Source organism: Meles meles, chromosome 19, assembly GCF_922984935.1.
Source record: "Meles meles chromosome 19, mMelMel3.1 paternal haplotype, whole genome shotgun sequence".
In the NCBI taxonomy this organism is placed as follows: Eukaryota; Metazoa; Chordata; class Mammalia; order Carnivora; family Mustelidae; genus Meles; species Meles meles.
The window spans coordinates 37,687,131-37,715,036 of NC_060084.1; the positions used below are offsets into that span (position 1 = coordinate 37,687,131).

At 52.9% G+C, this 27,906-nt stretch overlaps 1 protein-coding gene across 1 annotated transcript; it reads left to right on the forward strand.

The window, feature by feature from the left end:
• Window positions 1–903: 903 nt before the first annotated feature.
• LOC123930685 (ribonuclease P protein subunit p29) lies at window positions 904–9,193 on the forward strand. Its single transcript, XM_045986897.1, has 7 exons — window positions 904–1,119; window positions 3,598–3,650; window positions 5,262–5,485; window positions 6,150–6,227; window positions 6,393–6,454; window positions 7,582–7,683; window positions 8,689–9,193. The coding sequence occupies exons 1-7, from the start codon at window positions 1,113–1,115 to the stop codon at window positions 8,823–8,825; spliced, it is 663 nt and encodes a 220-aa protein (XP_045842853.1). The 5' UTR covers window positions 904–1,112; the 3' UTR covers window positions 8,826–9,193.
• Window positions 9,194–27,906: the final 18,713 nt, after the last annotated feature.

The window sequence follows — 27,906 nt, forward strand, 5'->3', positions numbered from 1 at the left end:
TATACATACAAGGTTCACGTTCACCAGGACAAGCCACATGATAGCCATTGAATTTCAGGGCCGCAGTCCTATGTTTAAGATCAAAATGGCTCAAGGTCACCACCCAAAAACAATTAAATCAATGTTTCCCAAACTAGTATCTGTGGACATAAAACCTCGGGGTTCCTAGACAATTTCTGCTCCCTTAAAAGGACTTTATACCTTACTGGAAGTTTGACCCACTGACTTAGAGTGGAGGGGCCCTACTGCTCTCCTGAGCCACACTCCGCAGAGATGAAGGCTGCACAGTGCTGCACACCAGGTCACTTCTAAGACGTCTGCACTGGCCTTCCAGCCGCAATTCTTGACCCTTCCCCAGAACAACGGGCATCCGTTCCTTGCCTTTTGACTTCCTGACAGAAACTAACATTCTGGGTCTCAAGAAAACGTTCAGACTATCGGGCCCAACCCACTCACAGTGATGGGAAAGGGACGCTGGAGATGGGAAGTGCCTTAAGCGAGGTCACACAGCTAGTTTAGCAGCAGAGCCTAAGCCGTCCATCCCAACTTCAGTGCCTCGGCTACTCTGTAGAGAAGGCTGATGAGCGACCCCATGGACCTCATTCCCACCATCCTTGTCCCCCTTCCGTAGTCCCCTGATACCCAAAGTCCCCGGAGTCCTCTTCGGGTTGGCTGGACCCGCTCTACTCCAGCTCATCACAAGCAGTCCACACGCCCTAACCACAACCCCGGGGTTTCTGGCCTTCCCCGCCTACAGTACACGGGAGCTGAGAAAGCCCCACGAAGCAGAGACACCATCAACGCTAGCAGTGCCAGCGGTGTAGCGGAGCCGCCACCCGGCGCATGCGCCACCATAGGTCGGCGCGCGTCAGTGACGTCACAGACGACGCCACCTGAGAGCCCGCGCGCCTGCGACTCCAGGTGAGAGTTGCAGCGTTTCAGTCTGGCGACTTAGCTTGGCGCGCGAGCTCGGGCGCAATACCTCCCTCCAGCCCAAACTTTACCGAGAGAAGTTTTGATGGCCGAGGGCTGCTGAGAAAAGTGAAGAGAGGTAAAGAGTGAGGGTCGCCTCCCAGGAAACGTCATCGGAACGCACCGGAAGCGGCTGGAGGATGAAGAGTAAGCGAGTTTGAAGGCCTGTGCGCAGGGGAGGGTGGGATGTAAAGGGTCGGGAAGTTGGTGCTGGTCGGTGGACCGGTTCGCAGTGGAGGCGGACTGAAACTGCTAGGGTAATTGTCCTGCCTTACATAAGGGAAACCGAGGCCCAGAGTCCCCGTTGGCCTGGCGCAGTCTCTGCGCTGAAGATTGATGTCAGAGCTGGCGACAGGTCCCCATGGGCCGGCTCAGTGTGCTAAAGGAGGGCCGAGGGCCTTGGGCCAACTTGGCCACTGCCTGCCATCTGCTGACTGTGGTTAAGTCCCGATATTCTCTGAGACCTGATTTCCCCTTCTGTGAGGTGCTGATGGTGGTTCCTGCCCCGCCAGCTGTTCTGTGAAGGACCCTTGTCTGGTGGAAAGCGCTGGGAGCCTGCTGAGGAATGGTATTCCTCCCAGGACTTTGGGAGTTGAGTGGAGAAGAGCTATGCCTAGGGGGGAGCAAGCGCCCAGGGCAGTTATAAGCAGGGGAGTGTAGACACCTTTAAAATTGGTCTTTGGACCAGTATGTTCATTTCCACCTCTGCATTTCCTCTCTCTGTAATCAAGTTATGGGTCTCAGCAAATCTGAGCTTCAGTTTTCTCATGTGCATTATAGGAATAAAGATTGTTCAGAAAATATAATGAGATAAAATGTGTAGCTTTTAGCCAGGTGCATGTCAAGTAGTGAGTGCTCAGTAACTGTTAGATGTGGATTGTTCCAGAAAAGACTTCCAAGTCTAATTGGAGCACCCGTGACAGGTGAAGCAAATTCATTCCTGGGGGTGTTCTTTAGAAATAGATTTTAATGCCACTCTTGCATTTGAAGGAGAACCAGACTCTGTATATAATATAATATAATGTGTATATTATATAATATAAACACTTTGGTTTCCTTGTTCTGATGTACTCAAGGAAGCACAAGGAAGCTGGGATGGAATTTAGAGTGTCACGTGAACCAAATTTTCTAGTCTTTTGACCCTTAAACCAGGACTTCGCCTTAAACTTACTACATTTACACCCATACTCAATCCCCAGAACCATGTTTTTTTTCTTCACACACATGAAGTAAGAAACAGGCATGTGGAGTTTTTAGAGGTTGAAACCACATTGATCATACATATATTTTGAGCTTGAAGAAAGACCTACTGTATTTTATCAGTGTAGGACACCATCTATTGTATGATACACCCCCATTTCATAGATATTGAAATGTGCAAAGTCTTTTTTTAAACATCTTACAGCCAACAGAATGTAATATTTGCAACCATCTGCGTCCTGGGAAGCTCTGTGATATAACGTTTATATGAGTTACTCAGTTAGACCTACAGAGCGACTGTTCAAAGCCCTAAACTGTGGTAGATTAAACCAGTTGACTCCTTGTGTGGTCTACTGACCTGCAGGAGCATCTGAAACTTGTTAGAGATGCAGGGTCTGAGGGTGCCTGGGTAGCTCAGCAGGTTAACCCTCTGCCTTCAGCTTAGGTCATGGTCCCAGGTTCCTAGGACGGAGCCCTGCATCAGACGCCCTGCTCAGTGGGGAGTCTGCTTCTCAGAAGCCCTACTCTGTTGAGGGGGGGTGGTCTGCTTCTCCTTCTCTCTCTGACCCTCACCCTTGCTTGTGTAGGCTTTCTCTTTCTCTCTCTCTTAAGTGAATGAATTTTTTAGAAAGTCTTAAAAAAAGAAAAAGAGATGCCAGATCTGGGAGTAGGACCCAAGTATCTACATATAATAAGATATTATTATATCTTATCTTATTATATAATATAATATATTATTAATAAGAACCTAGAGTTTCCTACATAAATTAATATTTGAGAAGCATTGTTTTATATTTCTTTCTTTCTAAAGATTTATTTATTTAATTGAGAGAGAGAGAGAGCACTCACAGCGGGGGGGAAGAAGGAGAGAAATTCTCAAACAGACTCGCTTGGAATGCAGACCAGACACAGGGCTCAGTCCCAGGACCCTGAGTTCATGACTTGAGTCGAAATAAAGGGTTGGACACTCAAATAACTAAGCCACCCAGGCATCCCGAGAAACACTGTTTGAAAGCACACTCTTGGAACTTAGGGTGGGTGACAACAGGGTAGAATAAGAGGCATCCAGGAAAGCTTAGAAGTCTGTGCCCTCTGTAGCATTCCTGTCTTCTACCTCTAAATAACCATAGTTAGTTTCATAGTTAGAACTAAGTCATGAGGGGCGCCTGGGTGGCTCAGTGGTTTAAGCCACTGCCTTCGGCTCAGGTCATGATCTCAGGGTCCTGGGATCGAGTCCCACATTGGGCTCTCTGCTCGGCGGGGAGACTTCTTCTTCCTCTCTCTCTGCCTGCTTCTCTGCCTACTTGTGATCTCTGTCTGTCAAATAAATAAATAAAATCTTTAAAAAAAAAAAGAACTAAGTCATGAGTTTTATAGTCATGCACAATCTGAATTGGTCATTTCTTGTTTGTTTGAATCCCCCAGGTGTGATCTACCATGCCATTTCTCAGAAAGAGGCCAAAGAGCTCGACGTTCAGGTACAGTGCATGGCAGGAAGTCTGGGAGCAGCTGAGGTGATGACAAGGATGGCTCGATCCCCTCGCACTGCTTTAGATGTCCTTCCCATGTCTTACTCCTCATCCTTCCAGTAGATGTGTTGGCTCCGTTGAGATCTGGTGTTCTGATGGCCTGTTTCCAGATGCTGGCCTCTTTCTCCCTTTTCGTTAACTGGGACCTTTTGATCCTGTGTCCTCTTGCACTTTGTAGGGGACACTGGCTATGCCCCCCTGAAACCTGCCCTGGTGAGCACTGTCATTTGGCTTTGTCACTGTGCCCCCTTCGCTCTTGAAGAGGGCAGGCGATCACATTTCCTAAGTGGAATTCCTGGATTATATCTGGATGCTGCCAACATGCTTTATCAGTTTGGCAGACGCTCCACTGGGGACTCCTAATGAGGGAGTTCAGAGGAAATCAAGATTTTGAAAGACTGATATACTTTTATTTGGTTTCTTCATGAAGAAGGCCACTTAGGTATTTAAAAAAGTAAGTAAATTTAGGTATTTTAAAAAAGTAATTGTCCTGTCACAGTAATAATAATGACGATAATGAATCTTTAGTTAGTATCTAAGGTGCAAAGTCGAAGCTGACTGCCCTCCCGACTGTGAGCTGCCTCGAAGAGTGAGTGTATCACATCATCCCTTCACCAGCCCCGCTTCTCCATAAGGGAGAGCGTGATTATTGACACATGAGCTTCACAGGGTTTACAGCCTGCTTAGCGAAGCAGGGGGTCAGGAAATCCCCAGCCAAGAGGCAGGACCTGCGTAGACAGTGCTGCCTGGATTGTGGCCAACCTAGGACTCAGGCAGCTGAATGAGGAGTAGACCAGTGGAACTCCCCACGTGAGAGGCAGTGACATTTGGAGTTCTCTCAAGAATTTCACGTCATTAGGACAGTTCTTTTGCCCACATGTCCTAGGAGTCTGTGTTGAGTCACGGTCAAGTGCTGTTGTACTCTCGGGAGAGAGTGAGCCCAGGAGGCTGAGATGCACTGCTACTTCCTTTCCCCAAGTCTGGGAACAGACTTAGCCAGTAGCCATGACACATCCATGGGGTCAAACCCAAGTAAAGGGGATTGCCACTTGGGCACCGTGTCAGATTCCTGCCCCCCCCCCCCCCAAGGCATGGCCCACTCTGGGGCACCAGGTGGTACTGTTTTCCCAAGTGTTCAGATAATTCCTTCGAGGCCATAACTTGCCTTCATCTGGTCGTGACTGAATAAATATTGTTGGCATACATTTCTCGAGCTTTCCACCCTGCCAAGGATCAGAGAAGCCTGTTCTTCCTAATGTGAAGGGTTTGGGGTTTTTTCTTTGTAATCCCTTCACAATAACCTCAGAGACGTATAGTAGGAAGTTGAATTTTGATGTGGTTGTTTTGTGCAAGTTGGTGTCCGAATTGGTATTTGAGGGTGACTTTCACATCTGGACAGCTGTGGGGAGCTCACCTTCAGCAGATGAGAGGCTGTGTGGGGCTCAGTCAGGAGACAGATGGGTCAGGGAAGGCATCCCACCTGCGGTGTCTAGGAGGGCTTGGGGTCTGGGGCTGCCCCCACTAGAACAGTGGGCGCCGTGCCACCCTGTCCCCATGCAGCTTCCGGGAGCCCAGCAGGCTGAGACCTTCGTCAGGGCCTTCCTGAAGCGCAGCACGCCCCACATGAGCCAGCAAGCCCGCGAGGACCAGCTGCAACGCAAGGCTGTGGTCCTGGAGTACGCCACTCGGCGGAAGCGCAAGGAGAAGAGAAAGAAATCCAAGGGCCTCTCTGCCAGGCAGAGGAGGGAGCTGCACCTCTTCGACATTAAGGCAGAGCAGCAGAGGTAAGCCAGGACTTTCTTGCCTTTCTCCCTAAGGCAGCTTCCTCCTCCTGGAGTGGGTGTGGTTTGGGGAGACCCAGTTCCCCTGAAGCTAAGGGAGCTTCTCCCACTGCCGCCACAAGGGGGCAGCCTCCCTTTACCAACTCAGGCTGGGTTTGCACTTGGCTTTCACAGCAAGGCACAGCCAGGCTCTTGCTGTTTGTCTGTGCATTGCTGTGAAAGCCAAGTATAAACCTAGCCTGAATTGCTCCTCAGGGAACAATGGTGAAGCAAGACTTAAGTTTAGTTCGTGAAAAGCCATCCAGATGAGCACACCCCGCCCCCCGGGCTGGTGTGGCAGAGACTCGGGCAGAGCACCCGGCTGCTCTGCCATCTGTGTAGGGTGCCTCGTGGTCTGAGGGATCTGCTGGAGCACCGGCATCCAGGCTACATGTAGCTGCAGGAAGGATGAAGGGGCACCAGGAGGGTTCTAGCAGTGGAAACAGGTTCAGGAGGGGGATGCAGATGTCAGTCTGTCGGGTTATCTGCTGTGGAGGTAGGATCCGCACCCAGTTCCCCATGACCCGGGTTGGGGACCTTGGCATCACGCTGCGCACTGTACCCGGTTGATGTCACAATCCCAAGCTCAGGTCGCCTAACTCTTTACTTCTTTCTACCTTTGCCATAGATACAGTCTTTTTCTCCCTCTACATGAACTCTGGAAGCAGTACATCCGGGACCTGTGCGGTGGTCTCAAGCCAGACACGTGAGTTGCATGTCTGCAGCCCTGCCCTTTGGGGCAGATCCCAAGGCTTACGATGACTGTGAATGCAGCCTTCGGAGCCAGCTGGCTGCAGAAGTTCGTAGACCTGTGTGCCCCTTCAGAACTCTCGCTCATGGTCAACACTGAGGCCTTCTGCTTACCTTCTAGGCAGCCACACATGATTCAGACCAAGCTGTTGAAGGCAGATCTTCACGGGGCTCTCATTTCAGGTACCTCGCCTACGAGCCCACAGTCCCCCGAACACCCACAGCATCACTCAGTGGCAGCGTGGCTCTGTGCCACAGGGCTAGACACAGTGCTTGTCACGTGGGCGTTTCCAGATCACCAGCGTTGAGGGTGGGAGATGACTAGCTACCCGAGCCAGTTCTGGCCACTTTTTGGATACACTCTCAATGGTCGTGTGCCTTTCCACACAGGGACCCCTGCTGCTCTCCCAGAGGGCACAGCAGCTGCTGGCATGTGTCCCCAGCCCTGAGCAGAGAGTCCCTTTCACCCATTTCCCCACAGTTTTCAGTCTCAGCTACGGACTCCCAGTCCCAGTGTCGTGTCCAGGGCAGACCTTCCCCCGAGCATCGTCATTCATCCAGTCACCCTGCACACAGCTGCCCCCCTGTCCAGCAGGCGTCACAACCTTTCCATACCTAGAACAACTCCAGCCTCCTCACATCAGCCCCTGCCCTGGTGTTCCCAGCTCCGTTCATGTTACCAGTATTTACCCTGGTTGTTCAGGCCCAAAACCTGGGCAGTAACACCTTTCTTCTTCCCTGCTCCCTCAGCACCACCCATCAGCACGTCCTAGCACCCGAATCCAAGCCACCACCATCGCCCCTGGATTCCGGTAGAAGCTGCTTTGCCCTCTCCCTGCGGACACACCGCTTCTCCCCAACCAGGCATCCCGAGGGAAGGTTTAGGGGCGGCTGCCTGTGGTGGCAGTTCACCTCAGTCACCGCTCCACCGCCTGTAGCAAGATCCCATTCTGGCCAGAGTTTGGTGGGTCGTGGGAAGGATCTGATGCACAGGTGTTCCTTCAGTTCCCATCACTGAGACTTGGCCCCTTCCCAGCAACTGTGGATCTTGATGGTGCTGGACACACACGTGACCTCTTGGTTCCAGAGCCCTTCCCAAGACCCCTGTGACTGCAGGCCTTCCAAAGGACATCTTGTCAGAACAACCCAGAGGCTCCAGAGCCATAGGCAAGGGACTGGGAGCCCGGACTCTCATCCGGCTTGGTCCCTGTCCAACTGAGGAGCCCCCCACTCCACACAGCCCCCATCTAGCTGGTTGTGGCTGCCCCGCACCCCAAGGCTGAAGCCTTGAATGCACTTTTCCTTTGCAGTCACGAAATCCAAATGCCCGTCCTATGTGGGTGTTACAGGAATCCTCCTACAGGAAACAAAACACGTTTTCAAAATCCTCACCAAAGAAGACCGCCTGAAAGGTACGGAACTGTCTCAGGGTCTGTGGCCTGTGGCCTCCCTGGCTTCGTTGGCCCTTTCCTTGTGGCTTCAGTGGGTTCATTTGGCCTCTCAGGTCAGCACAGATTGCAGATCCCTGCTGTCCCTGCATCTCATGTCTGCCAAGAGCGCCCCTGCCCTCACGGCTCTCCCCAGGGCATCTGGAGCCCAGCCAGCAGCTGCAGCCAGATAGGACTGGAGAGAGAGCTGCTGGGCTATGCTTCCAGATACGAGGGTCTGTTTCCATGACTGAGACCCTCCCCTGCCCCAACCTGCTGCCCTGCCCCAAGGAGTAGAGCTATGCAGACTCTGAGGGGAGCTAGCTTAGTGCTTGTCCCTGGGGTTCCGGTGTCTGGCCCTTTCTGGTAACCCTTTGGGTTCCAGGAAAGCAAGTGTAGCCTCACCGGCTGGGTGTGCCAGAGCTCCTTGTTCTGGCAGAGAGGAGCATAAGCACCTGGGCTGTCGAGATTCTGAGATTGCAAAACCACAGCGGGAGGTTTTTGTTCCTTTATTTTGGAGGTTTTGTGTGTGTGTGTGTGTGTGTGTGTGTGTGTGTGTGTGTGTGTTTTCTCTCTGCTTCCTTCTGTTTCCTTGTATGTTCTTGTCTCATTTTAAACCTCAGAAAGTGGTGTCTGGGTGCCCTCGCTCATGGCATAAGCCATGAGTCAGCCTAATAACCATGCTGGGAGACCCGTTTCTCACACTTTTTCTGGGAGTTTGACTTAGAGCCTTTGACAGTGAAAATTAGTGTTGAGTTATACTCAAAGCTGAACACATCGATCTTATGGCAGAAAAATGCCCTATTGTCCTGGTGCTGCTGACCTTTGCGGACTCTCTGCTCCTTACTAGCTTATGTTCTAATACAGACATTTAAGGAAGGTCTTGTGCTTCAGCGTGAGCTTAACCATCAGGATTTTTTTTTTTTTTTTTGCCTTGTCCTTTTTCTCCTGTTTTTTTTTTTTTTGGTTTTTTTTGTTTTTTTTTTCCAGTTATCCCCAAGCTAAACTGTGTGTTCGCAGTGGAAATCGATGGCTTCATTTCCTACATTTATGGAAGCAAATTCCAGCTTCGGTCAAGTGAGCGATCTGCCAAGAAATTCAAAGCAAAGGGAACAGCTGACTTGTAGCTCTCTGCTGCAGAGACGGCTGTTTGGGACCCCAAGGACCGGGAACACCTGCGTGTCCGCCTTTCAGCGGAGACACGGCTGGGCTGGTTCTGCTTCTAGATCACCCCCAGCCCGTTAACACCGGAGTTAAGAACAGTTCGTCATCCGGGAAGAAATGCGCCTTATTGAGCAAAGTCAGGGAACGGAAGGGTGTCTTTCTAGGTGACGACGGGTGTGCATTGCTCCCATGAGAGAAAATCCTGGCAGGATCGGCACAGGTTGACCTGACTGGTGACATTATTAGGTTTTATTTCTCTTTTATCCTTTTCTGAGTGTTCTGTGATGAATCCATTGTTTATGTAATAATAAAACACATGTGTGAATGATAAGAGGGTCCTGGTGAAGGACTGAGCCCTGTGGCCCAGCCTGGCTGAAAGGGAGGTGGGCCCACTTCTGCCCTCAGGTGCCTGCTTCCTGCGGGCAGGGGCTTGGAGCATCTGACATGTTAGTTTAAGTCACATCCCCTGTGGCATTCTTGGACCTAACTGCTGTTTCCGGAAAGCTGGAGAGTGAGCGGTGAAGTCGCAGAGGGCCTTTGGGCTCACTGGCTCTGGGAAGTAGCACGGGACTGGGGCCAGGTTTCAGGATGCCAGGTAAGCAGTGCTTGCAGTGGTCGTTCAGTACAGGGAGTTTGGACCTACAGCGCCTTCTCGTTGCCATGGCTCTTAGGCTCCAGGGTGGGCTGAAGGGGAACAAGACCGCAGCTCTTCCCAAGCTCTCACGTTCTAGGAGAGTCCGCAACAGGGCGCTCGTGGCGTGCTGCTGCTGGAAGCCTTGGCTTTTCGGTCTGACTCGGCCTGTGTGCCCTGAGCCTCCTGGTCATTAGGTGAGGCGCTCGCAGGCAGGCCCGAGTGGGGACTGTTAGGGTCCATAATCAAAGGAGCGAAACTGATACAAAGCGAAGGTCAAGCAAAGCTTTATTTCATGCCAAGCATAGAGAATCAAACCGAAGGGTCAGGGCCATCTCTTGCAAAGAGGTGACCCCTCCCTGCCTCACAAACTAACTTACAGAGTAAAGGCCATATGGTTGAGCCTGGCTCACACAGGTGGCCAATGAGATTACAATACACAGAGAAAACTGCACAGTCATGTTAGGTCACACACAGGCGCCCTATTGAATTACAATTCACCCTAGTAGATATATGCGTGCCCCACTGATTGGCTGTCTCTACCTGGCCTGACCTGCCCTTGTATCTGGGCTTTGCAAGTAAGTTCCTCTGGGAGGGAGAGGGTCAATCTAAGTTTACTGCATAAACAACAAAATGACTCCCTCTGATTATGTAGGCCCTTATAGGGACAGGGCATGGGCAGGCTGGCTTCCACTGTGTGGTGGTCGGGAAGCCACAAGGCTCAGAAGAACTGATGGCCTGTTCCTTTGAGAAGTCAGTGTTTGCCGACCAACCAGGTGAGGGCAGAAACGTTGCTGGGAACAAACAGGCGGCAAGTCCATGAGCTTTTTCTTTTGCTGCAGGAGAAGCAGCGGTTCCGGACACTTGGCTTTGTCTGTATGTCCCGCTGGGCCCTTGCCCTGGAGGAGAAAGGCCGTGGGGAGGGAATATAAACTCCGACTCTAACGGTAGAGCAAGAAGCCCTCACTCAGTGCCTCTGCACCTCCCAGAGGCCGGGGTGCGCCCATGTCCATCCGTGTGGGGTCCGTGGCTCATCAGGATGGTCCAGGGTCAGCTCAGATGCTCTCCCACTGCCGCCATCACTGCCTGTGCTGCAGGTCTCAGGTCTCAGCCCCGCTGGGACAGGGCAGCTGACTGGCCATGGAGGCCTGTGCTCTGACAGCCTGGGTTTGCCTCAGTGCTCGCTACCCAGGGCCTCACCACCTGAGAGGGCTGAGCTGGGATCTGACCCCGCGGTCTGGCTGCAGAGCCATGCTTTTGACCACGGCGGTGAGAGGACCCTGCTCTCAGTGTGTAACGCGGTCCCTTCATCACCCGGGCTCCCGCTGAGGAAGTCGCTGCCTTCCACAGGAAGTGGCTCGTTCTTCCGCCCAGCCGAATGTGCCCCGCCGGGCACAGCCTGGTGCTACGGTTCTCTAATCCAGCTGCTCCTGCCCACCCCCCTGTAGGGAAAGGGCGGCCAACATGTAAATATACAACCGCTTCCAGAACCGTTGGTGCCACTTGCCTTTTAAGTGTTTCTCATGGCTCAGACTCAAGCTTCTCTGTGAATGGCTGTTTCATTAGTAGCCTTCTCTCCCCGCTTCCCCGAGGACACTTGACAAGAACGCTCACCTGCCATGAAGCTGCCACTGTGCCCGCCTGTTTCCAGCATGCCCTGTTGTCCCCACAGCCCACCCGGGGTCACTGGGTCCTGTGCTCTGAGGACTGTGCCCCTGAGGGCCGAGGCCAGGCGGGACACTGGCTCTCGGTGAGTGTCCTGATGAGGCCGCACCAGCTGCTCCCCAGAGCCAGGCTGAGGCCTCCGGTGGTGGACCAGGGCTGGCCACGTCCCCACAGCTGTGGCACAGGGCCGGTTGTGGAGGGTGCTGTGGTAGCCTGCAGTCCGGGCTCCTACCTCCGCTGCCCCAGGAGCAGGACCCCAGTAGAGCTACGGCCTTGGAGGTGTAGGCCTGGGAGACAGCTACGTCAGCCTCACTTGTTGGTCTCATGCACTGGAGGAACCAGAGAGGCCCACGGAGCAGCAGAGTGGTGACCACCTGGGGACGGGACTCAGGAGCCGCAAGGCCAGGACACATCAGCCCAGGCACCCACTGTTCTCCAAAGAGTGAGTGGGCCCGTTGGCTCTTTACATTCCCCGGTACCGACTCCTTGTGGGGGACCAAGACTTCCTGCAGGGCCCAGAGAGGACAGGCTGGAGCCCCTCCACGGGAAGAAAAGGACAAAGCACCTGGATGGGGAAGCGAGGGCGTCACGGGTCATGGCCCCTGCATTAGCTGGGGCTGCCCTAACCAAACTGCAGACGGGCCATGTAAACAGAACATCCTTCCCCACAGCTGCAGAGGCTGCAAGTCCGAGTGTAAGGTGCCCTCCTGGTTGGGGTCTGGTGAGAGCCTTCTCCTTGGCCCCTTCTTGCTGTGTCCTCGTGTGGCCTTCCTCAGTGCACACCTGCTGGGAAAGAGAGCCATCTGGTGTCTCTTCCTCCTCTTATTGGGACACTAGTCCTGTAGGTTAGGGTTCCACTTTATGACTTCATTTCACCGTAATTGCCCCCTTAAAGGCTCTTTTTCTCAGTGCAGTCACATGGGGGATGAGGGCTTTGACAGGAATTTGTGGGGACATGATTCAGTCCAGAACAGCCGTGGAGCTGCCTACCCACAACAGGAGCCCCTAGCAGAGCCCCTCAGAAAGGCTGCAGTACCCAGCCTGGCTCCTGTCCTCAGACACTGGCCTGGCCCGCCCGCAGCCCTGCCTAGGTTGCTGGCACCGGTTGACCAGCCGGTTCAGCTGGTCCAGCTGCTGGGCCCTGAGCTCCCCTCAGCACTGGGTTCCATGACTGGCTCAGACAGGAGCTTAGGTCTGGTGGCCTCTCCACTGCCAGCTTCCCTCTCACTTCTGCAAACCACTGAGCTCCTCTGTCACCCTCCCATCAGGCACAGGGACAGTAGTGGGGGAGGAAACGCATGCACAGGGGGCAGGGTGGACAGGGAGGCTCCCTGGAGGAGGGGGCTCGATCCAGGCCACCGTGGGATGTGAAGAGGGACACTGAGGCTCAGGACCAGGCTGGCAGAGCAGTCGTGGAGGGCTCAGGACATCCCCATGAGACTCAGGGACAGCAGGAGGGAAGGTGGGAGCAGATGGCAGAGCTCTGGCTACCGATCCCAAACCCATAGGAGGTGCTTCAGGTCCTGCCTGGTTCGGTGGGAGGGGAGAGGTGCTAGAGAAGTTGTAAGCCCTTGGGATGGGGCAAGGAGTGGAATCCTGCTGACCCATTCGCCCAGTCCTGACATGCTTGGGGGCCTCTGTGTCACCAGCTGGCAAGTGGGGCCGTGAGACCAGATGAGGGTTTCCTGAAGGGGGATCCTGGGACTTCCAGCACGTGCATCAGCGTCACCAGGACACCCGTTGGAAGCAGCCAGCTCCTGAGCTGCCGTCAGACTCCAGGGGTGGGGTCCAGACGTCTTCGTGGGTCTCTCAGACCCCAGCTGGCTCCTCCGGTCACTGAAGTGTGAGGATCGTGGATCCCAGATGGTGGCTCAAGTGTCTTCCAGTTCTGACATCTGGACTGTGATTTTAAGATTTGGGAGTCACAGGATGGGGTTTTCCGGATGCTGGAAAAGATTGTCAGTGATGGATCTCTTGGGTTCTGAACAGTAAATGTGAACATTCCCCCAAAAAGCCATAAATTATGGTAAAAAGCTGTCTTTCTGGACAATGGCTTTCGTTTTAATTTAGTTTGCATTTCTTAGCTATAATGTCTAATTAAGACATCTGTTAAATGTCTATAATATTAATTTGATGGGGGGTTCTAATAGAACTGTATTGGAATTGTCCATTTAATTAACCTCGTGGGCCTTTAATGGATGTCTTAAATAGACATCATTAACAAGATGCTAGACAAATTAAAATTAGAGTCAATAACATTCTTGGTAATTTTTCCTGAGCTGTGAAGGACGAGTGTTGCTAAGTAGACCGACGCAAAGACGGGCTGCACAGAGGAGTGTGGGGGCTGGTGTCCCCAGCAGGGCTCCAGCATCATGAGGCCCCAGGTCGGACTCAGCCATTCTGTGTCCTGGCCTCCCCTTCGTGCACCTCCCACCCACGACGCTTGCTGACCTGTCCGTCAGATCAAGCTCTGATGAGGAGAAGGTTGCGAGGGAGGAAGAGGGACCGAAATCCCGGGTCTCTGCATGGCTCTCCTTGAGATGGAACAGACGTGAGACAGGACAGGCGAGGGTGGGGCAGGATGGGCTGGTCTGGGGGGTGGAGTGCGGTAAGAGGGGAGGAAATGGGGAGCGCACCCATTTTCCCCCACCACTCCACGGAGCAATCTCCCTCAGGTGAACTACACTCCCAAAGCCGGAGCTCGGTTCCCCATCTCCACATCTCGGGTGGCCTCTCAGGGCACCTGACAGTTAACCACTGCCTCCCTCCTGAGGCACTTGTGTCCCCACACTCCCTGACAGCCCCCACCTCCTGGCCACTCCCTCTCTGTCCTTTCATGGATCCTCCTCCTCCTCCAAGCTTCTAAATGTTGGAATGTCCTGAACTCCGTCCTTGGACTCCTCACCTTTCCCCTCAGCTGGTCTCACCCACAACCCCCAACACACCCGACTCAGAAGATCCTGTTGGCGGCCCTGCTTCTCCCCAACCCCACCGCCGAATCTGTAGTTTTACGTCAGCCTCCCCTAATTCCAGTGGGAGCGCCTTTGAGCTCACGGTGGTGTCTCTGTTTTGATGGCTGATGTGTCCCCAGTGATCTAGAAGCACTCGCTGACCGGCAATGGGTGCTCAGTGAACATTCACTGGGGGAATGGGAACCACGGCAGGTTGACCAAACCCCTGGGAGGGTATTGGGCTCCTGACCTGAAGAGCATGGGCAGGAATCAAGGACTCTCCCCCACAAGGGCGCTCCCCCTCTACCCCCATCTCGGTGAACGGCCTCTGTCTCTCCATTTAGGTCAGAAACACAGGAGGCCTCCTACGCCCTGCCTGGTGTTGGCGCCTGCCCCCATCCGATCTCTCATGAAGTGCTGGTGGCTCTCCCTCGTCTTCCCTGCACTGCTCTCACCCACCCTCCCACCACCCCTCGCGGCCGCCCTGCCTCCACATGTGGCCCCACCACAGCTCAGGGGACCGTTGTGAAGCAGGACTCAGATCGTGTCACTCTTCTGCTCACAACCTGCAAGTGACTTCCCAGTACACTTAGAATTAAACCCAGTGTCTGACCAGGGTCATCAAGGGCCCCCCAGGACCTAAGCCCAGCCTGCCTCTCCCAGCTCCCCAGCGTCCTGCCCCCGTGCCTTCTCCGCAGCTCTGTCCCACTCAGATCACTCGCACCTTCCCGGGACCTGTGAGCACAAGGCAGCGCCCGCCTCTGCACTCAGCTCTCCACCGCTGGCCGGCCTCCCTCTCAGCGATCCCCCAGCGGTCCCTTAGCATGTGACCTCATTTCACATTGGACACAGTGCTTGTCAGTAACCTTCCCTGCTGGGTCATTGTCGTTTTCTTCCAGCAGAACGTCCGCGTCATGAACGCCAAGACTTGGCCTGGCTCGTCCACCCCTGCAACCATTGTACCTCAGTGCCTTCCCGAGCACTGGGCTCCACATAATAAGTGTTCCGTTAAATACTTGTAGTCTGACCGGACACAGTAAGCCGAGGGTGTGGCCCTAATGGTGGCTAAGGGTGGCCACACCCAGTCGCGGTGACCCCCATCTGGCCCCAACAGATGCCTCCCCCCAAATGCGGCTTTCCACAGCAGAGCAGCACCGCGTCCTGTGACCCCCAGGCCACGCAGCCTTTCAGGCAGGCAGGCGCCCCACACAGCAGCAGTGCCTGGACACCATGGGGGTCCTTCCCGCGTCCCAGCCAGGTGAGAACTTATACACCGCGGCAGCTGTGACCTGCAGCAGGCGTGGCAAACCCCCTCTCTCATCTCCAGCTTCACCCACTGGACCCAGGGTGCAGGGGGAGGCAGGCATGGCTGGTGCTGGTCAACCCGGCCTGGAGACACTGAGCTCAATCAGGAGCCTGGCACTCAGGAAACCTGAGTTCAAGGTCAAATTACTCTTAACTTTCACTTTCAACCAGGAGAGACATGGCTAAGTGTGGTGTTTATGGTAGATTCATTGACTCTACAGGAATTAAACCGCAGCCCCTGTCAGGAGGGAGGGAGGGAGCTGTGGGTGCCCGCCCCTCTGTTCCGGGGACATCTGCCTTGTGGTGGCTGAGAGGGAAAAGCACCCCTATTTGCTCTTCGTCTCCCCAGAAGGGGTGTGAGTGGAACACGGTTCCTAGTTACACCGCCGCTAACCGGTGGTGTGCTGGCCCGTGGCTGGGGGCTGGGAGCACGCGCACCTCACTGGCGGACAGCTTGTCAGGCTGTAGTTTAGGGTTCGTGACCTTGCTGTGTGTGTTACACTTGGATTAAAACTGTGCTTGTCAATGACCCGCTGAGTCCGCGGTGTGACTGCTTCCTCGCATCTGAAAGGGAATCGTCTCCCTGTCCTGGTGTCTTGTTCCTGATGGCCTTGTCTGTTACCCTCACTGCTCTTGCCCGAGAATCAGGGGTTTCTAGCAGGGAAACCCAAAGTGCTCACGGGAGCGTTATGTTCCGAAATTCACCCTCTTAACATCTTCCACCGCTCTCCCCTGGGCCTCCAGGGACTATGACGTCAGCAATCCCATCACAAAGGAGTGGTTGCCACAGACCTGGTCCGCACGAGGCTCTCAATGAGTGCTGGTAACAGAGGCCATGAGGGTTGTGGGCTGGGCTGGGGAGGGACACAGTGCCCATGTCAGGGGGCCTGGCGGGTCTGGAGGTAGAGCAGGCTTCCCTTGAGAAGTGATTTAAGGTGAGGCCAGAGAGCTGAGTGGGCTTCAGGCAGGAAAGGGACCCCCTGAAGAGGAACCTGAGGTGGGACAGCAGGGACTGGCAGCTAGTGCCTGGGGCACTGGGCACGGTGACAGAAGCCAGGGCAGGGAGGGGCCAGAGTGAGGGCTGGAGACCAGCAAGGAGGCCCAGGGTTGTGAGGGCCATCTGTGGCCTGCCCCACGGTGTCAGCTTCAGGGATACACAGAAACAGGTTTGAGGGGTGCACATACCACCCCACGAATAAGATCTTAGGTTCACATGCCTCCCCCCAGGTCTGCCCCTGACCTTCCACTCACAGCCACGTGTCCTGTGAGGTTGGAGTCCAGCTGGGTGAGCAGAGGTAAGCCCCAGCCTGCCAGGCTGATAAACGGAGGGGGTGAGAGCAAGGCCAGCAGGGCCGGGGAGGTAGGGGAAGCCACTGAGATCTTCTCAGAGAAACGAAGAGGGGACAGGTGGGCAGATCGTCAGGTGGGGGAGGAAGAAGGAGCCCTGGGTCCAGGGTCAGAAACGAGGAAGATGGCAGAGCTGGGCCAGGGATGGGGAGTGGTGTGGGCACATCCCCGGGATGTCCTTACCTGGCTTGGCTCTGTGACGGTAGGCAAGCCACCTCCCAGTGCCTCTGTGTCCTCATCTGTTAAATTTAAGTCTCCCGAATAAAGCAAAAAGAGCAATGTTTACCGTGTGGTCTCACCTGAAAACTGGGAGTTCGAGAGTGTCCTATCCCATCTTCCAAACAAATGGAACCCGTTGCATGTCAAAGCTGTCCCCTCCTAGCCCACACTCTTGGTGGAGCCTTGGAATATCCCCCAAGAAGTCAGCCCTACTGGCCTGTGTGCTGGCCAAGGACACTGAGATCACCCATGCCAGGATCACCCAGCCACGATGTCGCTAGGGCCCCTCCCCAAATCAGAACCCACGAGGGCTCCCTTTCCCTCTGAATTTCAAGCCCCGCTGTCTGCGAGGGTGAGGACAGGTCTCTGGTTTGCAAGACAGGACCCCTGCCAGCTGCTGGCTCCTGGCGGTGCTTGCTGCGGAATTTAAAGACTGCAATAACTATTGAACATCCTATTACGCGGCTGCCTAATTAATGCAGATGAGAGTTACCGTCCGCTCACAGAGGCTGATGCCTCTCTGAGGAGGCCCTGCCAGCCTCCCGGGCCCCATTCCAGGGCCATTTATGGGGCATCCCCATTCTGGCTTGGTTGAGTTACAGGTAAGTCCTGTAATTGCCCTAAATAATGAAGACAGAGTGCTCATGGGCCCCCGGAAGTCAGGCGGCTCCAGCTCCAGTCCCCGAACCAGAGGCATTCCCTCCCAGCTTCTTGCCTCAGACCCAAAGGCTCAGCTGTGCCCTGAAACCCAAGGGGCAGAGACTCTCGGCCTTCTGGCAGGGAGGCCGAGGAGCCTGTCCCCGGTCTCTGCACTTAATGCAGTCCTCTGAGGCCTGTAGGGCCGGGCCCTCTCCCTCCAGACTGCTCCCCCATCCCCCGCCATCCTGGAGCTACAGGCCAGGTTTGCTGGGACCAGTGAAGTTAAGCACAGTCCCAGGCGAACCAGGGCCTTTGGCCATCCTACTCCAGCCCTGCTAGCATGCTCTTGCTGGTTCAATATCCAGCTCCTTTTAGCTCCTGGGGGGGCAAGGATCACACTGAAGGCCACTTTCTCTGAGAGGCCTTCCCAGGCAGCCTGTCTTAGTCCCCTCCCTGCTGCTCACCCCTGGCCACATAGTAGAATGGCGTAGCTAGTTTTTCAAATAGTACCTAAGCTCAGAGCTCATCCCCTAAAATTTCATCAGAATCCCTGGGCATAGGACCCAGGTATCATACGTTTTTACTCAGCGGTAGAAAAATCTGAGTTCAAATCCCAGCTCAGACACTGCATGGCCCTGGGCAAGTCAGCCTCTGGGAGTCTGGGCTTCCTTGTTGAAAATAGGAATATCTATCCCATGTAGAAAGAAGCCAAGAGGGCCAGGCACAGAGTAAGTCTCATTAGGATATGCTCTGTCCTGCCTCTTTCTGTTGCTGAATGGTTGGTTCCTGAGCTCCAAGAGCCAGCTTGAGAACTTGGGCTTTGCCAACCATGGTGCCTTGCAATGGCAGACACATGGCCCCAGTCTTTGAAGCTGGGCAGGGGCCTCTCAGCCCAGAGCCCAGATATCAGGTACCTACATTTGTCATACCCCTTCATACTACACGGCAAACACACAACTCTCTCCCCACCAGGAGTCTGAGAAATCCACCCCGGAGTCCCGGGCTCAGCACAAAGGCAGGCTCAACGTCGGCATTTAGAGAATGAGCAAGTGACTCAGTGAGCGTGCCCACGGCTGGTGTGGTCATTTCGCGGCCACCTCTGTGGCAGGACTGTGCTTCTGAGAGGTGTCTCTTGACACACTTACCCATTGGTCCATCCACAGGCTGGAGCCCTTCCCAGCATGCCTTGCAGAGGGTGCATGGGGCTGTTTCCTGAAAGTCATTTCCAAACAACCCGAATGAGTCTTGCAATCAGTATAGCCCGTGGTGATCAGTGGTCTCTCTCTCTTCATGAAGTAGAAGAGCCTGTATGTTAAATTACCAAAGCGAATCATACATACATCTGGTCATTTTATTGCCTCACATTTTCTTTCAGCTTTCTGTAGAAATGGGCCTCTCTGGACACAAGGAGTACGAGATTGGGTCTAAGCTAGGGAGCTCTGCACCAGCACCCAGCATAAGAGATGATGACGGGTGTGTGCATAAGGAAATGGTGCTGGGAGGAGGGAGGGGGCTGTCCAAGGTGTCACGGATCGTCAGGCGCAGAGTTGGATGCCAGCCTGGGCTTCTTCCTCCATTACCCGCTCCTCATTTGTCCCCCCCTCCGCGGAAGCCCATGATCTTCTGTGGCTCAGGAGCACTGTGGTGCATATTTCTTCTCCAGTATGGTCCCATGAAATCAGAGCTGTCCCAGAGCTGTCACACCAAGAGACAATGATTTTGTCTATGGCCATTAAGTGCATTCATTGGAACTACTTTGACTGCAAGTAACATAAATCTCAGTGTAAACTGGTGAAGGAGGGAACTTATTGGCCCCCCATAATTGAAAAGTCAGAGTAGAACTTCCTTCAGGAATGGCTTGATCTAGAGGATGAATGTCTTTCGAACTTCTTCTCTCTGGCTGTATCTTTGCTCTGTGCTGCCTCCTTGCTCAGACAGGCTCTCCCTTCACAGCAGCAAGGTACATGTTCAACACTCACATCTTCAGTCTAGCTGAAGTCTAGCTGGAAGGAAGAACATGTTTCTTCCTGGTACCCTTCCTCCCCTCCTAGAATTCCTTCACCCTCATTTGACCATCTGATCAGACTCTGTTTCAAACATCCAAGGAGCAGATTGGCCAGGCCTGGATCACATGCTCCTGCCCTGAGAACATGTGGATTAACTGTGGGAAAGAGATTGCTCCTCCAAAGGTACTGAGGTGCTATCTTTAAAAGAAGGGAGGATGGATAATGCTGGCAGTAATAATAGTAATACACGTCCGCTGCACTGAGCTCTCAAAGGAGAGAACAGGTGCAATGAGGCAACGGGCTCGTGGGATGGACTGATGTCATGGCAACTCATCCGAGCTGGACCCACACCTCCCAGCACTCTCTCCCAAGCCCTGTTCCCAGTTAGCCTGGGTGGGCCCTTAGGGAACCTTGGCCCGATTTGGGAGGTGGAAGTGTGCCGGCAGTGGGTCCTTCTCAGGGTCCTGGAGGTCGGAGCAGGGTTCCAGGTGCTGATGCTGCTCACATCCAGCAGATCTGCTGGGTCATTGGACGGATGCAGGCAGCAGCCTGGCCCACAACACCTCCAGCCCCGGCTGTGGCCTCCTTCAGCTTCTCTGGCCCTGGGCCATGAAGAAGGGCGCCAGCCCCTCTCCCCTCCTGGAGGACAGCATCGTGGGTGAAATGGGAGGCTGGAGGCCAGGAGGGCCTGATGCGGAGCCAGCCTCTCAGGTCCCGGCTGTCCTTGTGTCCTCCACCTCCCATCCTTCCCTCCCTATCTCCTGCCTCAGGCTGCGAGTTCCAGGCCCTGGCAGAGAAGCAGGGGCTGCCTCTATGCAGCTCCGACAATGGGGCAAGGACAAGTTCCTATAATGAATCCTTTAGGACACAAAATCTCCTAGTGGCTCTGCTCGTCTGACTGAAGCCTGACGGAAACGGTCCCTGAGCTGCCTGCTCTGAAACGTCCTGGTGAGCACAGGCATGACACATAGACCGATGGCAGGAGCGGCCTTGCTCCCCCTGCTGTAGGGACTCTCAGGGTCACCCCAGGCGCCGTCAGGGGGTTGACGTCAGTCAGGCTCCCAGGTGCATTTTGAAAGTAGCTTTCACCCTATCGAAGCCTGGAGTAGAGTCACCCAGCTCGGGACACAGATCATGTGGGCTAAGGCCATCTTCCCCACAGCTCCTTCTCCGGCTTCTTCGGACAATACCCTCACCATGTGTATCTCACTAGTGACAGGTGCACTCACAGGCTGCCGGGGCCTCCGTGTTGCCTGGCCAGCCTCCGTGCCCCATCCCAACAACTGCTCCCGGCCCAGCACGGTCATCCTGCTCACCTGGCCAGCACTGGTATAGAGAGGGGCATGGGCCCCCGTGCCAGACCATGAGAGCAGTTGTTGTGATTGTCTGTGCTATCTGCCCAGTGTTTCCAGTTCTCCCCACTTTGGGCAGTGAAATATTTATTTCCTGGTCTCCTTGCGGTCAGGTGAGGCCATAAAACTAACCCAAGTCAATGAGTCATAAGCGGAAGCCATGTGCATCATTCTAAGCCAGAGTGTTTGACTGTGAGTACGAGACCCTCCAGACCTTCCTCCCTTGGGCACAATCACCTACAGCATTTGAGACGGCGGCTGATGCCTCAGCCTGGGTTCGTGAGAGGGTTTGGAAACAGAGCCCCTTACTGACCTGCTATGTCCTGTAGCATCAGTGAAAAATAAACCTTTGATGTTTAAAGTCACAGAAATGTTGAGATTTTCTTGTTATAGCTACGGCATATACAGATAGGGTGAAAGCTACTTTCATGTATCCTGTTACAAAATTTTAGTGGTGGTACGGGAGCAGTTTTTTCGTAGGAATGAAGCATAGAAAGACAGCCAGTCAATCCCTTTTCCTCCTCTAGATGGTGCTGGACAGGGGAGGGAAGCCTGGAGCTCAGCTGCCACCTTGAGACCAGGCAGTCTGAGGGAAAGCTCGCACCCTGGGGACCCCGGGCAGAAGAACGGAGAGAACCAGATCCTGGACGATAGGGCCAAACTCCTGAGTCAACAACCCTGCAGACTCTTCTACTTCTTGGCTTGCTGGGATGTGAAATAAAACTCCTTCTTGTCTAAGCCGACGTAGGTGCGAGTTTCTGCTACTTGTAGTGGAAAACATCTTAACTGATCAATGTAATGGACACATTTCTTCCTCAGGCAACTCCTGGAGGGTTTTAAACCAATTTTGCCCATGAGGAACCTACACCCCAGAGACACAGATACACATTCTGTCCTCCCAGTCAGAAAGTGAAACAGGATTGAATTATGTATGGTTCACCCTTGGTCAACATGGGTTTGAACTGCACGGGTCCACTTACATGTGGTTTTTTCCCCATAAATATGGAATGGTACTGTAGATGTATTTTCTCTTCCTTATGGCTTCATAATAACATTTTCTCTTCCCCCGCTTCCTTTATTACGGGGATATGGATTACTATACATATAACATACAAAATATGTGCTACTCAACTGTTTATGTTATGTAAGACTTCCGGTCAGCAGGAGGCTATTTGTAGCTAAGTCTGGAGGAATCAAAATTACACACAAATTTTTGGCTGCACAGGTAGCCGGAGCCCCTAGTCCCCACATTGCTCAAGGGTCAACTGCATTCACCAGTTGAAGTGAACTGCATTTGCCATTTGAAGTGCAGAAACCGAACTCAAAATTGGCTTATGAAGAAATGGTGGGGGGGGGGTGGATAATGGTTCCAGCAACTGGAAAGGGTGGGGCAATTGTAACTTCAGACAGGGCTGGTTTCAGGGACCCAAAGGTGTTGTCAGGAATCTGCCTTTCTCCTCCTCAGTTATATTTTCTTCCACGTCTGCTTACTCTCACTCAGCATCCCGCCAATGGATGGTGGGAAGTCTCTGGTTCCCGTCTGAGCAGCCTGAACTTCCCAGTGCAAGGATATGTCAAGCCAAGGGCCTGTGTTGGGTTCTCGTTGGCCTAGACTGGATCATGTGTACATCCCCGAACCACCATTAATTGAAGTGCCAGAAGAGGGCGGCCTTCAGGAATGGCTTGATCCAGAGGAAGAACCATCTTAGGACCGCTTCTCTCTTGCTGTATCTTTGCTCTATGCTGCTAGAGAATGTGGTGCTCTGGTCGGCCAGACTTATGTCTATCTCTGGGCTGACACTTGGGTCTGTCTTCCCTGAATCAAAGGACCAGAGAGAGAGAAAGGTGTAGTTCCCCAAAGATAATAGGAATTTCTGCCAGAAAGGAGAAAAGTTCCCAGGCTGACAAAAGTAGTAGTAGATAAAGATGTGTAAGCATAGGCAGGCCTGGGGTGCCTTGTTTCAACAAGGAGGCTAGGCTTGGGGATGACAATATGACTGTTGTGTCAAGTCCTTGCCAATCCTGGGGGGGGGGTAGTTACAACCAGGAAGAGGATCAGTGGGGGCAGGGATTTGGACCCCAGAAGACTGGCTTGGAGTCCCTGCTTTCTCAACCAACCCCCAGATATCCTGCAGGGTATTGTAGGCCACCTGAGGCTTCCCAGACAAGGAAAGCAAGCGGTCCTTCAGTGACTCTCCAGCGGCCCGCCTTTGCTGACGGTGACTCTGTGGGATCTCCCCTGTCTTGGGTCCCTGGGGTGCCCCCTGTGATCAGCAGGCAGGCCTTCCCTTCTGAGACCTCGATTCTTGCAGACTTTCTTCTCAGGCATGTTTTTCTGCAGATGCTAATGAATGAACCTGATGTTTCCCAGAAAGGCTCTCTCTGAAGTGGCTTAAGATCTCCGCTCCTGATTGCAATCTTCCCAGAGCTGATTTTGGCCACTTGGCTCTTATTTCTGAAGTGTTGATGGACGTGGGAGGAGAGGAGAGTGAGAAGTGGCACATTCAGGGCTCCGCGCTCCTATAGAAACCGTGATTCCAGGGGCTTGGCTCTCAGAATTGCAATAGGCAAAAGAGCTCTGTTTTCTTTTCAGTTCTAAGCACAATTGATCCCTGGTTTGAACCCGATATGAGACACACTCATTCTGCATAAATCCTGAATTGTTTTGTGAAGATCAGCCCCTGTTTCTTGGTAATTTTGGTTTATCATAGGGAAAAAATTCTTCTGGAAGTCTCATCCCTAATTTTTTGAAATTAAACTCTATGGGAAAATGTGAATTGAGTTGGAGAGGTTTCTCTATATGTAATTTTTAAGTCACCTGCACATGCTCACAGGTGTTCGAACACTTAGGAAGCACTTGCCAGGCACTATTTTGAGTGTTGTGCACATATTAACTCCTTACATCCTCGCAACAACCTGGTAAGGTCAATGCTATCATTATTCCCATTTAGCAGGTAAGAAAATTGAGCCCCAGAGAGGTTGTCACTTGCCCAAGTGGAGCTGAGATTTGAACCCCTGCAGCTTGGCCCCAGAGTATGTGGCACAGAGACCCTTGGGCCTCTGCAAACAGACACTGACACCCACCTACACACATGCACGCCTGCCCCAGCACTCCTACAAGCATGAGTGCACACGGACCTGTTTGCTGGCTCTCCCCGAGGCTGTACACCCTGGTGCGTCCTGGTACAAAGAAACAAGAGAATACCTCCCTTCTCGCAGCCTCTCCGGGGAAGCTGGGACTCTTGTCTCCTGTTTAAAACCAAAACTCCTCTGAAATAGTCTTCTTCATCTCCTCCGAGTGGGAGGGAACCCCAGCTTCTCTGGTACCGCTGTCCATCCGGATCCCCCTATGACCTTGGAACGCAAGTGGGATCTGTCCCTCCTGTCCCGGGGAGGGACCCGAGACCAGAGCCACCTCAAGTGTGGTGGGTAGGTCCTCCTGGGGTGCGGATCACACCTCTGGAGGGCCCAAAGCAGGGGCCGGGCCACACCACTGGCTCCTCCAACAGCCCGAGACAGGCAGATTAAGGCCCAATTAGCTGGTGACATTTTGGAGGGTCTGGCACAGTCCAGAGCAATAATACCAACACCCCGAGGTCAGGGGCTGAGGGATGGTATCACTTAGTCACCCCAGGTGTCCCGCCCACGGGCCTGCCTCCTTGCCCTTTGCTAAGACCCCAGAGGCCCAGCCTCCCAGGAAGGCTTTCTGTTTAATGGTTTAATGTCAAGCCCGAGTGAGAGCCAAGGCGGCCAACTCAGCAGCCAGAGCTGTAAATCTCAGCTTCCTCTCCCAGCTCCCGGGCTTCTCCCTCATCCTTTGTGTGGCTGGCGGCTTTATGGGAAGACAAAAAATAAAAAAATAATAAAAAACAGAAAAATAAATTACTCAGGAATTTGTTTTTAATTAAGCAATAAGGCTCGATGGGGCCTGGCTGCTGCCTCATAAAGCCGCTCCTGGGGTGTGGGGAGGCATTTGGTCCAGATGAGTGCCTCAAATCAGCCCAGAATGTGATTAGATGATTACTCCCCGGAGTTCCCACAAGATGATCTTCCCCAGAGTTGTCTTATTGCGATTGTAAAAAGTCTGCAGGCAGGAGGGGAGCTTGGCTGCTTTGAGAAGATGTAAACACTGTCAGGGCAGCCATGGGGCCTGAGTGCCCCACCCCCGCCACACCTGCTCCCGGTGGAACCCATGGGTGGCCTGCCAGGCTGGGTGGGTGCTGGCACCTTTCCAAATAAGTGGGTCCCGTACACGGGGAATAGGATGTCTCAACAGAGAAGCAAGGGGGACGGATGCAAGGAAATCTGACTTGGAGACATTTTCTCCTTTCCTGCGAGGAGTGACAAGCCATCAGCCTCACTCTCGGGCCAGCTCAGTACATCTCACTGATGCCCCAGGGACAAAAAGTATTCCAACTCCCTCAATGTCAATCTCTCTCTCTCTCTCTCATACGTGCGCTTCCCAGGGGAAGGAGTCTCACTTTCTGAGTCGTACAATGACCTCCCGTTGGACATGCTGGATCTGGGCCGTAGACAAAGGAAAAGAGAAAACTGAAGACACCTGAGAGGTGAGGTGGGTCGCAGGACAAAGAGCTGAGATGGGAAAAGATGAGGAAGAACAGGAACAGCAGCGTCTGGCTGAGTGTCAGGGAGAACCTGAAGGGCCAGGAGATGGGAGTGGGGGAGAAAGGGAGTCTTGGGGAGCTGTCACTGTGGTAGGAGGCACAAGGAGTTGTGATGGAGAGGGGGAGTGTTGAACCTTTGCTGGACCGTGAGATTGTGTTTTCTCCTGTAACATTTCCTCCAGCATCTGAGCCTGGATTTGGAAGTTCTCCGAAGTACTTTGTGACTGTGGTTCCATGTTTCTGTGACTGCCACACACACACACAAACAGAGCCACGTGGGACCCCACTTACCTTTGAGCTACACTAACAAGATGAAGGCAAAATTGGAAGACCTAGAGATGGCAGGGTCAGACAGGAATCCCTAGGACAAGGGTTAGGATCGCCGTCCATATAAGTCATATATGAGTGGGAAATCAGAAGCAGCCAGAAAGAAGCAGAGGCCTACCCAGGGAAGGTAAGGGCTCCTTCGTACATGTAAAGAGCCAGGAGCAAGAGCTCTAGGTCGGACAGCCCTGGATGAGAGCGCCCGTTCTGCCACTCTCTAGAGGATGAATTTGCGAAGTCCTGTAAACTCTCTGAGCCTTCCTTTCCACAGTGCAAAATGAGATGAAATATGGGGCTGATCATGGGACTGTCCTTGTTGGGATGTTGCCAGGCTCAAGTAAACTATCGACTGGAGCATTTGGCACATGGCCTAGAGCACAGAAAGGCCCACTGGGTGCTCAGTGGTGTTACTATTGTTAACGTAGAGCTGCCTGAGCCTTAAGATGATTCTGCTCAAACACATTTTTAAGGGGGCCCCAACTCAGACCTGCAAGTCAGAGGTCACGCTTGTGGGACCTAGAAGGCCATAAGGTCTCTTTGGGACTCCCCTGAGGATGGATGGACTAGGAAGAGCCTTGGTGCTGTGCCCTGTGGTACCGCGGTAGAAAATGGGGATGAAGAAGGTGGCTTTTGGATGATAAATTCGCTATCTTTTCATGCTAGAAAAAAATATATGGTTAAAACAACAAAAAGTTTGTTTGGGCAATATTTGTGTGCCTAAAAGTTGTTTAGCAAACACTAAGAATGTGAAGGGTAGAGTATAATGTTATTAGCTTTAAAAAATAGAATTCAAGGTAAAATCCTTTTTAAAAGACTGTCTCATTTTGATAAAATGAACAATTCATTAAAAAAAATAGACCAGATAACCGTTGAATAACATCATTTAGGTTAATGATATGACAGGTGCTTCAAAAAACAATGATCTGAATTTCAATGGGTTAAGAAAAATGATAAAATAGGGACACCTGGGTGGCTCAGTCGGTTGGGCATCTATCTTTGGCTCAGGTCATGATCTCTGGGGTTGTGGGATCGAGCCCCACGCCTCCCTGCCTCTTCCCCACCTATGTTCTCTCTATCTAACTTTCTCTCTCAGATAAATAAAATCTTTTTTTAAAAAAAGAAAATTGATAAAATAATTAAATGTGTTTGCAAAACTTGACTCTTATGACCAAGGAACAAGAGTCACACATTAAGTGAAGGATATCACATTGAGCAATCACACATTGTGTCCAGAAACATATGCCTTTGCCAAAGCAACACGACTCAAGCTTTGATCATTCTAAGAACACTCAGCAGTTGCAAGCGTGACCTATGTTTTGTTAAATGGAAGATAAACACTTTGAGAATTTTATTTCATTTTTGAAGTTCCAGTCACTTTTTCCTTTTCTTATTTCCTCTGTGATTGTGAGTTGACCCACGTTAAGGGATTATTCTCTGAGAATTGTTGTCCTCAGATAAGCAGGAAACCCTGCGTGTGCCATGAGCTGAGGTATGGACATGAGATTTCTTTCTCCAGTAGAAGACCTCGGAGGGAAACAAGTCCCATAAATAGCAGACACATGCCAGTGCTTTCAAAGAAGGTTTGAACTCTAGATAGTCAAGAGTCAAAAGGGATTCTTCATAGAGAAAACAGCTTCTGCGTTTATGGAGTGTGGTTGAATGGGAGGCAGTTGGCCTAGAACATTTCTATTGTGTTCTCTGACGCTAGCTGTGCTTCTAAGCGGAAACTCAAGTCAACGGAAACAATTACTGTGCGTGTGCACATGGGGACTGAGCCCCAGGCCCTTGTCCTCAGGGCCTAAGTCTCCAGGGAGAAAGACTCAGGACGCTAAGCCACAGAGCAGGACCAGGGACCACCAGGGATGCTGTGGGTAGAGAAGAAGTGTGGGATTAATGACAAAGAACCACTTCAGAATCCAGTATTGGGCTTTTGGGCTTCTAAGCCTCTGAGGGCTCAGGAAGGAGCAGCTTGAGGGGCTA